The 16,816-nt window shown below is 36.2% G+C and overlaps 1 protein-coding gene across 5 annotated transcripts in view; it reads right to left on the bottom strand.

The window, feature by feature from the left end:
• SPATA22 (spermatogenesis associated 22) overlaps positions 1 to 16,593 on the bottom strand; it is a 29,786-nt gene extending 13,193 nt beyond the window's left edge. The window contains exons 1-7 of one of the 5 annotated variants that reach the window (XM_069483464.1): positions 16,458 to 16,593; positions 15,002 to 15,117; positions 13,018 to 13,146; positions 9,723 to 9,783; positions 9,498 to 9,593; positions 4,643 to 4,985; positions 3,072 to 3,201 (exon numbers count right to left, since the gene is read on the bottom strand). In XM_069483464.1, the coding sequence (XP_069339565.1) occupies positions 3,072 to 3,201; positions 4,643 to 4,985; positions 9,498 to 9,593; positions 9,723 to 9,783; positions 13,018 to 13,146; positions 15,002 to 15,044 (802 nt within the window). In that variant the 5' untranslated portion in view covers positions 15,045 to 15,117; positions 16,458 to 16,593. Of the gene's footprint in view, positions 1 to 3,071; positions 3,202 to 4,642; positions 4,986 to 9,497; positions 9,594 to 9,722; positions 9,784 to 13,017; positions 13,147 to 15,001; positions 15,124 to 16,457 lie in introns of those variants that run through there. The other 4 variants (XM_069483468.1, XM_069483465.1, XM_069483466.1 and 1 more) reach the window with 4 other exon arrangements.
• Between the last annotated feature and the right edge of the window lie 223 nt (positions 16,594 to 16,816).

Below are 16,816 nucleotides of genomic sequence, written 5' to 3'. Positions count from 1 at the left end.
TAAAGGTCCTTTCCAACCCTGATACTCATAGGTAAGTAACTTTTTTTTTCTTCATTTTATTTCTATTTATTTTTCTTTTTCTTTTTTTTAATTTCAGAATATTATAGAAGTACAAATGTTTAGGTTGCATATATTGCATTTTCACCACCCAAGTCAGAGCTACATGCATGCCTAACCCCTAAGTAACTTTGATAAGTTTAGGGTCTAAGAACTCAGGAATATTATAGCACTAAGAAAGCTAACCATATATATAACCATATATATGAATTATATATATTATATATTAATATTATATATTATTATATATTATATATAAAATATGTAATGATTACATTATATTATGTGTTACAATATATAACATTAGTATATATTATATATTAATATTATATCATTATATATTATAATATATTATACATATGCATATACATATATTATAATATATAATGATATATTAATATAATATATGATATAATGTTATATATTACAATCATATAATATATAATTATAATAATTTATATATTATATAATAATTCTAAGTTATTCCTATGGACAAAAGACTAGATGATGGAAATATTCTCTTTGTTTAAAATATGTGTCACTTAAATATACTCACTTAAATATAAGCTAAAAGAATAAAACTGAATTACCATTTCATACACATTAGATTAGCAAAAATTAGTCTCCTATCTGTTGGTGAAAATGTGAGGATAAAATAACTATAAACCACTCCAGAGAGCAATCTGCCAATATCTAATAAAATGGAAAATATACACCCCCTACTTACCAGCAATTCCATTTCTAGGTATGTACCCTAGTGAAACACTTATGTGTATATAAAAGAAGCCATGAACTAAGATACTTATTGCAATATTGCTTGTTTAAAAAAAGAACCTAATGGCCAGCAAACATATAAAAAAGTGCTCAACATCTCTAATCATTAGGGAAATGCAAATCAAGACTACAATGAGATATCACCTAACTCCCAAAACAACAAATGTTGGTGTGGATGTGGAGAGATTAGAATGCTCTTACGCTGCTGGTGGGACTGCAAATTACTATAACCCCTGTGGAAAGTAATTTGCAGATACCTCAAAGAGCTAAAAATAGAAATACCATTTGAGGCCGGGCGCGGTGGCTCACGCCTGTAATCCTAGCTCTCTGGGAGGCCGAGGTGGGCGGATCCTTTGAGCTCAGGAGTTCAAGACCAGCCTGAGCAAGAGCGAGACCCCATCTCTACTAAAAATAGAAAGAAATTATATGGACAGCTAAAAATATATATAGAAAAAATTAGCCGGGCATGGTGGTGCATGCCTGTAGTCCCAGCTACTCGGGAGGCTGAGACAGGAGGATCGCTTGAGCCCAGGAGTTTGAGGTTGCTGTGAGCTAGGCTGATGCCACGGCACTCACTCACTCTAGCCTGGGCAACAGAGTGAGACTCTGTCTCAAAAAAAAAAAAAAAAAAAAAAGAAATACCATTTGATCCAGCAATCCCACTACTAGGCATCTATCCAAAGGAAAAAAAATGACATTCTATAATAAAGGCATCTGCACTCCAATGTTTATGGCAGCATAATTCACAACTGCAAGGATGTGGAGGCAACCCAAGTTGAGTGGATTAATAAAATGTGGTATATGTATACCATGGAATACTACTCAACTACAAAAAAACAATGGTGATCTATCACCTCTTATATTATCCTGGATAGAGATTGAGCCCATCCTCCGAAGTGAGGTATCACAAGGAGGGAAAAACATGCACCACATGTACTCGCCATCAAACTGGTACTAACTGACCAACACTAAGGTGTTCACATGGTAGTAATATTCATTGGGTGCCGGTCACGGGGGTGGGGGGGGTGGTGATAAACCCACACTAATGGAAGCAGAACACACTGTATGGGGGAGGGACACCCTTGTAGCCCTGCTTTGGGCAGTGCAAATGCATTACCTGTAATCAAAATGTTTGTACCCCTAAAATATCCTGAATAAATAAATACATAAATAAGAACCTAAAACAACTTAAATGTTACTAACAGGGACATGAATATACAAATTGTGATACACTCCTAAAATAAATAATATACAGCCATGAAAATTAACTAGATCTGCATCAATCATCATTGCTAAATCTCAGAAACATGATGATACTGGGTGAAATGCAAGCTGTATATTTTTAAAACACATAAAACAATCATATATAATTTACATACATAAATTTATGGAATCAGATTTATATTACAAAATTATAAAAGCATGGACAGGAAAGATACTATTAATACAGTGGTTATCTCTAGAGAAGTTATCTCTAAAGTAGTTGAAGACTTCAAATATATCTATGATGTGAGTATGTGCATATTTATTACATTTTCTACATTATTCTGTATGTTTGGATTATTTAATAATTTAGATTATATTAAATATTATTTATTTTAAACTATGGAAAGAAATAAGCATTGAATCTCTATTTCTTACTTATAGAAGTGGGAGCTTCTCCGCTCCTCTTCACTCTAGGTAAAATCAAATTCTGGAAACATTCTACAAAACTCTTCTCCCCTTTCAAACATTAATCTAGAAAACAGATTAACTGTAGGGTATTTACTCATATCAGTTAAGATTCTTAACAAACGTTCTTTCAGAGTATTTAAAATATGATTTAAGTTATATATAAAATTACAATAGGATTTAGTGTAATATAGTGGAAAGACATTAGCCTGAAAATAAGGAGAGTTGGATTCTAGATCCACTTCTGCTGCTAACTAGCTTTGTGATTTTAGTCAAGTCTATTTTTATTATTTGCCCCATTTTCTCACTTACCTCAGAGGTTGGGTTAGATTACTTGTAAGAGTCTTTCCAATTTTAACATTATAAATAGAGGAATACTACCATAAAAAACCAAATACTTATTTCATGCCAATCAATGACAAACCAAAGAACTGAAGGACATTCTAATAAGTCATAATCTGCTTTTGCAAAACTTTATTTTTTTCTTTTTTTTTCCTAGATATTCCTATTGACATTAAACTTATTGTCCAAATAGTATTTCTGAAGTATTTTTGAAGTATTATACCTACCTAATAATTCAAAAAGAAGTACAGCTTTCTGTGCATGTTCACGCCAATACTTCATGCTTTCAATAACTGCAGAAATAATTCTTAAAGTATTATCTTTTTCCTTAAGCTGTAACTGATAAAATGAGGTTTCCTTTTGAAAAAATAAACATATAGCATTAGAAAAATCTTTCATATTTTTCACTTACTCTTTTATCCTCTATGTAAAAATTCTAGGTCCTTATAATAGACAAATGTGTAAAAAGAACTATTAAAAATTTTAGTACAGTTACTTCCCTACATTAAAGCCACCATTAGTACATTATAGGAGGAGAGACCAGGACACACTTGAAGATAATTAACCAAGAAGAGGATTATTTATATGGGCATTCATTCGCTTATTTGTTTGTTCATTCACTGAATATTTTTAAAGCATCGTGTGCCATATCCTGTGAGAAACACAGGTAAGGCAATTCCTTCCTTAATAAACTCACACTCTAGGGGAGGAGCCAGACTCATTCATTCATTCATTCGTTCATTCATTTCAAAGGTATTTACTGGGCACTTACTATGTGCCAAACATTGCTATTAAGGAAACAACAGTGAACAAAGTAGGCAAGATAGCTGCCCTTACAGATTTTACAGTCTAATGGGGGATTCATAAAATAACACACATATATAAAATGGAATGTCAGGAATTGATAAATTCATACGTTTAAGAAAAAACACAAGGTAAAAGGAGAAAGACTGAGGTTATTGTTTTCAATGGGTTGTTGAGTGAGGACAGAGGGAACAGCAAGTATAAAGGCCCTGAAGTTGAAATGTGCTTGTCATTTTTGAAGATCAACTAAGAATACAGTATGTTAAGATGCTAATTTTCAAGGGAAGGGGGACACTTTCCTTTGTGACAGTGAGGGTTGTGAAGAACACTTGATGGGATATTTTGTTCAAAATACAATTACATTCTTCCCTCCTCCCCCTCCTAACCAAGATTCTAATATGCCTCCTGTTGAGGATTAAGGCCATAGTGAACCATTGTTACTAAGATGACTATATCATATCATTCTTGTGTACAAGGAAACATAAGGTTGAGAACCACTGTGAAATATGATGCATTTGTCATATTTACAAAAGGAAAAATAAACAGAATTTACCTCAAAGGCTTTTTCAGACATATGGGCAGAACAAACATAGAGTACTTAAGCACACCAAAATTAACAACAGTAAGAAGCTGTTACCATTCTTAGGCTGAAAGGTCAAGGAGAGGAATAAAAGTATCAAGCCCATAAAAGCTGTACTCATGGAGGGGCTATGTCATGCAGGGACATAGCCTCTGCTAATCATAAAACATTTAAGGGGGGAGAGAATAGGAAAAACCCAATCTCTCCTCCCACCCTTTGATGTCCAACCAGTGACTCCCATTGACTGATCTCTAGCAGAAGCCAGCAAGTAGGAATCCCAGGATGGTGCACTATGTAGGACGATTCAGCCGTCCACAACACAGGGAAGGACAGGTGAAGAATCTATGGGCCCAGGGGGCAAGGGAGGGGACATAAAAAATAACCAGTACACGTAACATATATTTAAATGTTTACCTTCAGAGTGTTTTCTTCTGGAATATCATCCAACATTTTTTTCTTAAGTTGATTTTGTTGAAAATTGGGCTTAAATGCCTGTGTTGCACTGTTTTTGTTTAGACCTCTCATTGTGGAGTCAGATAATTTTGATGAATGTGCTTGTCTGAGTACCTCAGTTTCTCTGTGGTGAGACAGGTTAGGAGGTTCAGATATTCTTAATTGTTTCTGTTGCTGAGCTCCCAAACTCATTGGACAAGAATTTCTTCCACCATTTGCAACTAGGTTTGTTCTTTGACATTGAGGCCTAAAGTCATTTTTATTCCAAGTTTTCAAGCTGGTATTTTTGTTGCCATCTTTGTAGCTATAATAGCATAAAAAATAGTATTTGTTTCTATATACTTTTTCTTAATTAAAAAGGACAATTAATAATGGAAATTTTCATTTATATGGTAATTTATGGTGTAGACACTACTTTACAACTACTACCTAGTTAGAAATTCCAAATACATCACAAAACCCTATAATATATCATTATCTCTCTTTCCTGGTGAGGAGACTGAGCCTTAGTGAGGAAGTAACTTGCTCAAAGTCATAGAGAAAATTACTGACAAGTCTAGAACCCAGAAAATGCTAGTCTCCCAACTCAGATTCCAGTGCTACAAAGCATATTTTTAAACAGTATCAGCCTTCATGTGACAGTGGCCGTATTCAAGTGGTAAGATTTTGAGGACATTTGCTTACTCCTTTTACATTTATTTTTAAATTTTCTAAAAAGTGAAATTTTTAAAAGTTAAATTATGATTTGTCAGTAATTTTAAATAACAAGGAGAATAAATATAGGTAGGGTAGATGGCTATTTGATTAGAAATTTTGTGCTTTTATTATGTAGCTTAAAAGCCCTACTAATGAATCTGCTACAGCTTTTACCAGTAACATTAATCTAAGTATGTTGTATCAGCTGACCAGAACATGAAGTTAATGAGGCCAAAATCAAAAACATAATTTCTGAACAGGCTAGAGTTCTATAGCAAAAAATTAGTCCGAGTCACAAATTCTCAATTCTCAATTTTCCCGGAAATATCACACATATCACAAGAGGACAATCAACACAATCCATCCCATGTTTAGGGAAACAATCCAAAAAGAGATCTAGGTTCACTAGTGACTAGGAACAAATCTAACTTTTATGGGGCCTACTGACTGTATAATTTGAGAAGACCTGTTAAGTAAATTAGGTACAAAATTAGGTATGAAACTAATAAGAAAAGAAATCACAATTATAAAATTTTAAGTTGTAGTATTATTAGAATTATTATTAACCTGTCTGATTCACCTCCACAAAACTTATTGCTATATCACTGCCTCTTCATATAACAATTTTTTCATTTTTTATTTTTATTTTTTTAGAGATGGGGTTTCACTATATTATCCAGGCTAGCTTCAAACTCCTGGGCTCAAGTGATCCTCCCACCTCAGCCTACTGAAGAGCTGGGACTACAGGTACATGCCACCACACCTAACAATACTGAATTTTATTTTCAAAAAAGAGAACAGAAACACAATTTTGTCTTTCCTCTCTGACGGCTGTAGAAGTTACTTTTATTACTCATGATCTAGAAAAACTTCTCTAAGCTTTACAGCTCCTTACTGGTAACAGCACATCTGAAACTTCCTTAAATATTTTTACTCAGAAGGTATTAGTACCCTGAGGACTAGCCCTGAAGAATGACAGTACTTTGATCTCACTGGGTGTGTCCCCCCTACAGATGCACCTCAGAAGCCAATCACACTTGGCCAGGTTCTCAACATCCCAACCAGACCATGAAAGCCTAAGTTGTAGTGGCTCCTGAGTAGGGCAGGGAGAGCATTTCCCTCAAATCCTTCAACTTGAGGACACAGATAGATTCAAACATTCAGCAAGGTCCCTAAGAGCAAGCAGTTGCTGGAACCAGATGGATATGATGTTAGAACTGGCCACCCATCAGCCGGGCCTGTAGCCCCAAGGCCATCACCAGGATATAGTGGATAACTCCAGGGTACGAGAGAACTTCACAAGGCCTACACTCTGTTCAAGTTGCTGCTTCTCTGGCTCATGGATGAAGAGATGACTCTGAAGGGGACAATGCAAATGAGTGCCATGATGCTTAAGCATCATTAATTTCATGGTAAATTTTCCTCTGCTAATGAAAACTCCCAGACTTTAACTGTCTGATTAGATTATATTCAATTACTCACAGTTCAGAGCAGTAGGAAAACAAGTAATATCTCCTTCAGTTGGCATAAAATATCATGAAGAATCAATCAAAAATTGATGTATGGGTATTCTCTTTTAGAAATAACATTTTTAAAATTTATACTGTAACCTCTATAATACCTATTGTTATAACATTCTTTAAGAGAATAAAAGTAACATATCTAAACATCGTAAAACCCTGAAAACTGTTGGACATAATCAATTATGGGAGTAGTGAGACTATAAAAACCTTAGAGAGAAGTTAGAAAAATAGTCTTCCCTGAAAAAGCCAGAACATCTAAAACAAGGGAAGCTACTGAAATGGAGATGCACACTGACACAAAATAGAAGACAACATGATAATTATAAGAGAAAGAAACTAAAATTCTCTTCTCCCTCATTAAATGCCTGTGGGGACATAGGAACCTCTGGTTTAAGAGTATTTAAGCTAAGGCTGTCCAGAAATTACCAAGGAGCTTAAAGATCTTTTTTTTTTCAGCATATTATGGGGGTACAAAAGTTTAGGTTACATGTATATTGCCCATGCCCCCACCCGCCCCCCGGGAGTCCGAGCTTCAAGCGTGTCCATTCCCCAGATGGTGTGCATCGCACTCATTACGTAGGTATACACCCATCCCCTCCCCCACCACATCTGCCTGACACCCAGTTGGTGTTATTCCCAAATGTGCACTTGGGCGATGATTAGGGAAACCAATTTGCTGGTGAGTACATGTGGTGCTTATTTTTCCATTCTTGGGATACTTCACTTAGTAGAATGCGTTCCAACTCTATCCACGAGAACATAAGAGATTCTATATCACCGTTATTTCTTACAGTTGAGTAATACTCCATGGTATACATATACCACATTTTACTAATCCATACACGTATTGATGGGCATTTGGGTTGTTTCCACATCTTTGCGATTGTGAATTGTGCTGCTATAAACATTCGGGTGCAGATATCTTTTTTATAGAATGTCTTTTGTTCTTTTGGGTAGATGCCCAATAATGGGATTGCTGGATCAAATGGTAGGTCTACTTGTATCTGTTTAAGGTATCTCCATATTGCTTTCCACAGGGGTTGCACTAGTTTGCAGTTCCACCAGCAGTGTATGAGTGTTCCTGTCTCTCCGTATCCACGCCAACATTTATTGTTTTGGGATTTTTTTGATAAAGGCCATTCTCACTGGAGTTAAGTGATATCTCATTGTGGTTTTGATTTGCATTTCCTTGATGATTAGAGATGTTGAGCATTTTTCATATGTTTGTTGGCCATCAAATAAATTTTTAATATAAGTATGTCTCAAATACTGGCTGTGACACCTACTAAAAAATTAGTGGCTGATTCCCTGAAACTCAAATTTAATTAGGTATCCTGTATTTTTATTTGCTAAATCTGGCAACTCTAGCCTAGACTCTAAAGCTGAAGTTTAAAGCTTTCACTGGTTTAAGAGACTTTCAGCAGATTACCAACTGCTTGCTTGGGTTTTCAAATGTCTTCTGCCCCTGAATTTTCTGTTGTATTCCAACAGTCTGATAGATCATCTATCATTTGAAATTGGAATGTCCAATACTAGCTGCCTATTCACATTACAATCTGTTACCTAGTTCTCTAACACTCATCAGAATGGATTTTCTTCTAGCACCTACAGCTGGAACAATGCCTCCAAGGACCATCCCAAGACACTGACTAGGCCTGGTTTGAATCCCTGGTCCTGAAGAAACTTAGGGACTGGTCCTGAGGAAACCAGCATGAATAATAAAATCAAAACTAATTTTCTAAATAAAAATATTATTTCAGTATATTTATTAACTAGTACATAAAAAAGTTTCCTGCTTTTTAAAAAAATATAAGATCTTTAATAAAAATGAGGGTAATATTAACTTCACATGGTCGTTGTAAGGATTAAAATATATCAAAGTACTTAACAATGACTGATATGTGTTTGGTGTTGTTTTTTCAGTACTGTGCTTCCAAAATTATTTCCTTCAATATTGCCACTTATCCAAGGATACTAAAATCCAACCTAAAATATAACCCATGCCCTTTTCCTATTTATTTTTTCACACTTAAACATTAAACTTAGATCCTTATTGCAAGTATCCTCGCCATCTCCCTGACAGTCTCTTCATTTCTTGAGCCCCTACCATTGCAGATGCATATGCATCTCAGCCTGCATTTTTCTTTCTTATTTTGTTCTGTTTACCTTGCAGCTGACTGTCTTAAGAGGTAAGATTAAGCATTCTGTTTGGTTCTCAATTTCTAAATATATACAACATTAAGATACAATGATTTCTGTCTCTTTATCTACTATCAACTAGATCATTAATGATCCATAAGCAAAATCATAAATTCATGATGATAAATATTGGCAGAAATTTCATTACAACATAAAAAATTCTTTTGAAATGTAATCACTGCCAAATTTACCTATTTTTAAAGTTTAATATGCATGTTCTCTTAACTTCTTTCATAAAATGTAGCTAATATTGATTGCTATAGTTAGTAATATAGAAATTTTCTAAATGTAATTCTGTCAAAGAAAGGAGGAAGAGAAAAAGGAGGGATAGATGGAGAGGAGGATAGGGAAAAAAAAGAAGGAATAGAAGAAGAAAGAGAAATTTTAAGTATGCTCACCTCCAACCACACTGGTTTCTTTCAGTATTCGACTGAATAGAATTAGGCATAGAATCTTGACTTCTCAGAGGACGAGAAACCAAATGTGGTATTTGCCTTTCAAGGAAATATGTCTTGTTAAATATTAGTAGTTTATTTTCAAACAGAGAAATGTAAAATATACATAGAAGAACAACAACAGTCAGTAACAGACATACATTCATTGGTTTATTTTTTTCCACATACCCTGTGTTCATTGTTTTCGTTAAAGGAGCCAGCTCTGGATTCATAGCTTCCCAGGCCCAATCTCAAAAGACATAAGTAATATAAGTAAAAGAAAGACAGGTAGTATTTTTCAAAATAATTATTTCATATTTATTCAATTTGGGGGATTTAAAATCTTGAAGAAGAAAAAACTTAAGATATGGACTTGTTCTTCAACAGCACTTTGTTGTAGAATTTGTTAGAGTCTGCCTTATTAATTTTTATAGATGTCATTCTTCCCCATTGTATTTTAAGGAAAGAAAATGATTTCATCTATATCTTTGCCACAATCAATCCCAGTATATTATCTTATACTTTGTAACATAAATTCAATCTAATTCAATGTTTCTTGAACTTGTTTTATCCCACTCCAAGGAAAGAAATATATCAGAACCCAGAGCACATATATGCATGGTGCGTGTATGTTAGAGAGAGATAAAGGGGGAAAGAACATAAAATTTGACCATCTAATCTTATCCTTACTATGTGTGATGTACTCTAACACAATCACACGTCACAATGGGGATATACTCTGAGAAATGCATCGTTAGGCCATTTGTTCGTTGTGCTTAACAATGGGGATACACTCTGACAAATGCATTGTTAGGCCATTTCTTTGTTGTGTGAGCATCATCTGTACAACATGTTACTGTACTGAATACTGTAGACAATTGTAACACAATGGTATTTGTGTATCTAAATATATTTAAAATAGAAAAAGATCAGTTGTACCAAGAGTGAACTCTAATGTAAGCTATAGACTCTGGCTGATTAATGATGTATCAATGTAGTGTTAAATCAAATTTAAACCTCAGCAGACCAACCCAAAATGGAGTCATTCATGCTAAGGTTCCACAACACCAAACTGAAACCTAAACTATTTAGTTGTAAGATCTGACCTTCTGAGAAATTAGGAGAGAGAGATGATAGCCAAATCCCCAAATAAGCCAGTTTTAGTTGGCATGATGAGGAAGCCCCTCTGCTTTAACCCACACAAGGAAAGTGGCATGATGTTAACCAATCTGCTTTTTGCACTATGCTGTTTCCTTGTTTCTGCTCAAATTATCTTACAAAAACCATGCCATGCCTAGCTTAGTACCTTTCTATTTTATAAATGGGATACTGCACAATTCATCAGTTGCAAATAAAAGCCAATTCAATCATTAAAAAAAAATCAGTTGTGCCCCAGTCTGACTAATTGGAAAAACACTGATATAGTCCTATCTCTTACTCCATACAAGAATCTTATACATCTGACAAATAGTAATCCTGGTCAGAGCTTAAAGAGTTCAGGAGGACACATTTCCTTATCAAGTAGCTCAAACTGAGAAGCCCCAGTCGCCTAATGGATAAGGCATTGGCCTCCTAAGTAGCTCAAACTGTTATTTTTCAAGGTCAGCATTCAGGCTATTTATAAAAATATTTTAAATGGTGGAAAATTGTTTAAATAATGGAACAGGGCCAGATAAATGCCCACTTGTGCATATCCATGTGAATTTTTAATTTTTTATCCATAAAAATGGGAGTAATATGAGCTTCATACCTAAAATTTCTCAAGTGTAGAAGAAAACAAAATAATAATTATAGATTTAGAAATATATAAAGGTCAGGCCGGGCGCGGTGGCTCACGCCTGTAATCCTAACACTCTGGGAGGCCGAGGCGGGTGGATCGCTCGAGGTCAGGAGTTCGAGACCAGCCTGAGCAAGAGCGAGACCCCGTCTCTACTAAAAATAGAAAGAAATTATATGGACAACTAAAATATATATGTACAAAAAATTAGCCGGGCATGGTGGCACATGCCTGTAGTCCCAGCTACTCGGGAGGCTGAGGCAGTAGGATCGCTTAAGCCCAGGAGTTTGAGGTTGCTGTGAGCTAGACTGACGCCACGGCACTCACTCTAGCCCGGGCAACAGAGTGAGACTCTGTCTCAAAAAAAAAAAAGAAATATATAAAGGTCTTTGGGAACACATTGTATGAAATTAACAAGTATTACTATATGTAAAGATATTTTAAAATTCTAGTTATATAAAATCCTATTAATGACTTTTTAAGTGTGCCCCCAAAATGTAAATGTATATAACCAGCACATACCAAGTATATTTCAGAATGTCTGCCTGCCCATGCCTTCATCCAGAGGGAAATAAAAAGTCAACAAATATTAAAACCCTCCAGGACCCACTACTACAGCTAATTGGTTCAGAGGAAAGAGCCATAACCATAAAGCTAAGCCAGGATTTTAGCGGCCTCACTTAAAAGATAAGCTGAATCAGACGCTCTCTGTCTCTAGGATTTGAATAGATACAGAAGGCAGTCTACCAATGACTTCTGAGAACTAGAACTAAAAGGTTATGCAAAGGCAACTTAGTTCATATGCTAGTTAAAGCTATAAGGAAGCCAACTGGATAAGAGAGTGTCTTAGTTCATTTGGGCTGTTATAACAAAATATCTTAGACTGGATAACTTAAAAAGAGGAATGTATTTCTCATGGTTCTGGAAGCTGAGAAGTCTAAATCAAGGCACCAGCAGATTCAGTATCTGGTGAAGGCTTGCTCTCTGCTTCATAGATGGTGCTTCCTACTGTGTCCTCACATGAGAGAAGCATGGAACATCTCACTCACACCACTTTTATAAAGTCACTAATTCCATTCATGAGGGCTCTTCCCTCGTGACTTAATGACCACCCTAAAGACCCCACCTTCTAATACTATTCACATTGGCTATTAAGTTTCAACATATGAATTTTGGGCCAGGGATTGGGGGTACACATTCAGACCATAGCAGAGAGTAAAGAGCCAACAAATGAAAAAAGTAAAAATGCCATGAGAAGAGAAAAAAGACTAAGGCCAAGCCAAGCACCAGAAATTCCTGGGCTTCTGAACTTCCTAAAGTCTTTTTTCCATTTTTCCTGTGTTCCCATGCCCTGTTCCTGAGGCAACTAAACTTCTCCCATTCTTGACCACCAAAGATGTAAGTTACAATATGCATATGTGTTTTGAAAAAGAAAAAAATTTTTTACAATGAAGGTTACTATGTCATTAGAACAAAGGCTCCAGACCTAAGATACTCCATTTAAATGCTAATCCACTTTTGCAGACAAGGAAACTCAAACTCCAGAACTAGAATGTTCAGAAAGAGCCAAGTAATTTCTATGTGTGGATAGTGGAAAAAAGAAAAATATATATACTTTCTATTTTCATTATAATAAAATAGAATTGGTAATTTTCTATAATCCTAGTTTTTATTTCCTGAAAATTCTTACCTTACTCATTTTCTTACCTGTTGGTAGAGAAGGGAAATCATAACTGTCAGAAGCAGTACTGATACCTGCATCATTTTTAAGTGGATTAGAAGTTAATGGCTGTCTGTTCCTCTTTTTCTGATTAAATAATGGTACAGGCAAACAGCCTAAATTGAATATAACAATATATCAGTATATAATAGGCAAATAACCAGATCCAGTTATAAAATAATTACTATATAATATACAACTTAAATTTGTCTACTTCTATATGTTAATATGATTATGGATATATTTCCATATATCCATGGATTTGTTTTTGCATTCTTTTTAAGATCCTGAATACCCTCATTTGTCTCTCCAAAAGTCCTTTCTTATTCTACCTTAACATTGTTTTAATTCCTCTTGTTTGGAAGTAATTCCCACCTCCTCCCTCATCCCCCAACCCTTTTTTTAATTTCAGCTTATTATGGGGGTACAAAAGTTTAGGTTATGTATATTGCCCATACTCCCTTCCCCCCCCCCCCCAGAGAAACTCTTTTGAAATCCCCTTTTTGTTTTCCTTACTTCCCTCCTGTGTTTGCCAATTAACATATCCATTGGAAGGGACACTTGGAGTACAACAGAGGTGAGGAAGAACCAAACTTTGAACCATGTTTTCCAAACCCTAACCACTGTTTGGGCTATGGTAGCACATCCTTTCAGGCCATGGTTCTCAAAGTTTACTTCGACTAAGATTTATCTGGGCTTCTGCTTAACATACAGGCTCCTAGATCACACTCTCATAGATTTTACTTCAATAGATTTGGCCTGGAACCCAAAACTGCAATTTTAACAAGCACCCCAGATGTCTGCAATATTTTTTGTGGATCATTTTGAGAATGCCTTAAAGGATGATAATATCGAATCCAAATGAGAATAAATACTCCAATTCCTCCAGATGGCAAATTTAGGATCTTAAGTCAGGCCAAAAATCACAATGTATAAACTTTAAAGCTTAGTAGGGAGCTCAAAGGGTAAAGAGGTTCAAAGGCTTGCCCACTACTACAGAGCAAGTCAGTAGAAGAGAACCTAGATAGGTTCCAAGCTTCCTAAACTTCAGTTCAGATCTCTTGCCACTATACCATTCTCTAGCTGGTCCATCATCACTTGTACTGCAGGAGAATACAGGCTCTGTGAAAACCCTCTGCTGAAAGACTGGTAGAATAATGTGGCCTCTGGAGTCAGACTGCCTGGGTTTGAACTATGACTTCAAAGTAGGTTTGAATTACAATTTCAGAGTATAAACTGGGGCAATTTCCTTAAACTCTGTGCCAATAGGACATACAAACATGATAACATCTGATTAAAACCATGGACTCTGCAGCCAGATTCCTAGGTTCAAATCTTGGTTCTACCACTTCACAGATTACTTATTTCACCTCTTTTTGCCTTGGTTTCTCATCTAGAAAACAGGGATGATAATAACTTATCTCGGAGGATTGGTGTATGGATTAAATAAAAATATGTATAATTAAATGTCTTGAAAACAGCACATCCACCACAAATAACAGTTATTATTATCTTCATTGTGTGGCATCATCAATCCCCTGGTTCTCATCATTCTTACCCTCTGTCCTTATACTAACTAATAAATTGGGGAAGCCGAAATGCTGGGATAAGCTATTAGGAAGACAGAAGTGATTCTGGAAATATTTGGAACAAGTCAGTCACAAATACAAATAAAAACAGATGTATTTCTTTGTTTTCGGCTTAAAAGCACAGAATAACCCAAGCACATAGAATTTACAGAAAGCACACCAGAATAAATCTGGGAAAGTTTGATCTTATTACCATCTCACCACTATATATGTTTTGCCTTGAGTAAGTTATTTTACTGCCTTGGACCTAAAAAGTAAAGAAGCTAGACTAAATGTTCAATGTTTTTACAAGTTCCTTCCAAAATGTTCCATCTATAACCATATAAGTTTTACATGGTATATACAAAATACAGAAAATTAAAAAATAAAAGATGTTCAATACCTGCTGTACTTCGAGTCAAATTCTCATTTAGGTTTCGCTTCATTTTCTTCAATATCAATGTCTATAATTTTTTCTTTAGCATTCCAGATTTATAATTTGAAGTTGTTTGACCAAACCTTCAAAGAAAGAAACTTATAACTTATATTGTATCGACAAGAAACTCAAAATTCTCAGCCTAGTAATTATTGAAAATATGGTTTAAAATTACTTTCAAACTTGATAATGTAAACACTTTAGGGAGTCCTTTGCTTTCTGAGTAACATAATCCATTTTTCCAACTCTGTTCAAAATAAGTTATGACTATAACCTTGCTTCCTAAACATATGCAGATTTTCACACAGTGTATGTAATTTATTTTAGAATCAAGGAACCACAATGAGAATAATTCTGAACCAGACCTATAAAGAGGGAACACAGGCAAACTTACATGTTTATAAGGCTAGGGAGGAAACATGCACTACTGAACTAGCCATGTGAGAACACGCTTTGTGTCCCACTTTAAGACACTGTGAAGATTATCTGCTTCGCCTCTAGTCTGAAACTCCTGGATTATGTAATACCAAAGGCTAAGTGCTCCCTTAACATCCAGAATAATTGTAATTAAAAGTTTCCATTCTGTTTCTACAACTTTAACAAGTGAAACAAGTTTTTTCTTTGTTTTTTTCTCTCACCACAATTTCTGTTGTAATTTTTCCATGTTTAGCCTCCTGATATATTAATATTTCCATCCCAATTTAATTCAACAAACACTTGCCCATTGCATGAAGAGGCAAGATACAAACCTAAATAGTTTCTGCTCCAAATTCACTACCCAACAAGACAGACAGACAGCAACACAACTAACTAAGTAATAATGCAAATCAGACTGAGGTAAATATTAATTTTCAAATATCATCTGCTCAAATAAAACTTGGGAAATGTGAGGTAGGGGACTGCCTCTGCTTTGTTTCCACATCTTGGGCTTGAAGCTGGGTACAGCAGGCTTTTTAGAAAATATTCTTGGTGCGATTCTAAGAACCAAATCTGAGATTATGCCAATTTTTCTCAACACAGAAACACCAATGCAACTTACACCGCAAACCTAGAGGGGCTTACAAGGGCTACTACGTTTCTGAGAATCAAACAAAACAACATAAACAAACAAAAAACATTTTAAGTGCAATATCCTCCTCCTGGACCACTGACCCTCGGTGTACACACACAGCTTCCAAATGGATATGAGAGGCGTTAATAACGTAGTTGATGCCATTAATGTGCAAAAAGTTTGCTGAATCTGCGATAGCGTGCGCACACCCCCTCCCCCCACAAAGACCGTTGCGTCGGAGGCCAGGTGGGCCTATTTGGCCCCTGATGGCGGGTGGGCGAGAACCCTCAGTCAAGGTTCATGTTCTCGTACAAAGGCCTCGCCTGACCCACCCAGGAACTGGGGACAGTTTGGTAACTAGGGTTAACACACGGTCTTTCCCTTCTTGGCCCTCCTGCCAACACGACGTACAACTTTAACCTTCAGTTTCCCTCGCCTCAGCCAACCGCCGTCGGCACAGCCCAGTCAGCGATGGCAGACCTTCCCACCTCCACCCAAAGCGCGGGAAGCCCGGCTGTGCGCAGGCGCACCGCGACCCCGCGGGGCAGACCGCGCAGGCGCAGGGGCCCCCCGCCTTGGCGCTATGGCGTCGTCGCTGGCGTTGCCTCCCTCAGCCGGGAACCGGCGTGATGACTTTAACGCGCCTCCCTTAGCATTCTCACACTGTGAGATATGCGGCGCAGGGATGGCGCTACCTCTTTAGAGTTTTGCCTAGAGAGGAAACGAGCCAT

Source organism: Eulemur rufifrons, chromosome 9 (genome assembly GCF_041146395.1).
Source record: "Eulemur rufifrons isolate Redbay chromosome 9, OSU_ERuf_1, whole genome shotgun sequence".
In the NCBI taxonomy this organism is placed as follows: Eukaryota; Metazoa; Chordata; class Mammalia; order Primates; family Lemuridae; genus Eulemur; species Eulemur rufifrons.
Note: the sequence above shows the minus strand (reverse complement) of the source record. Positions and strands in the feature narration are given on the sequence as shown.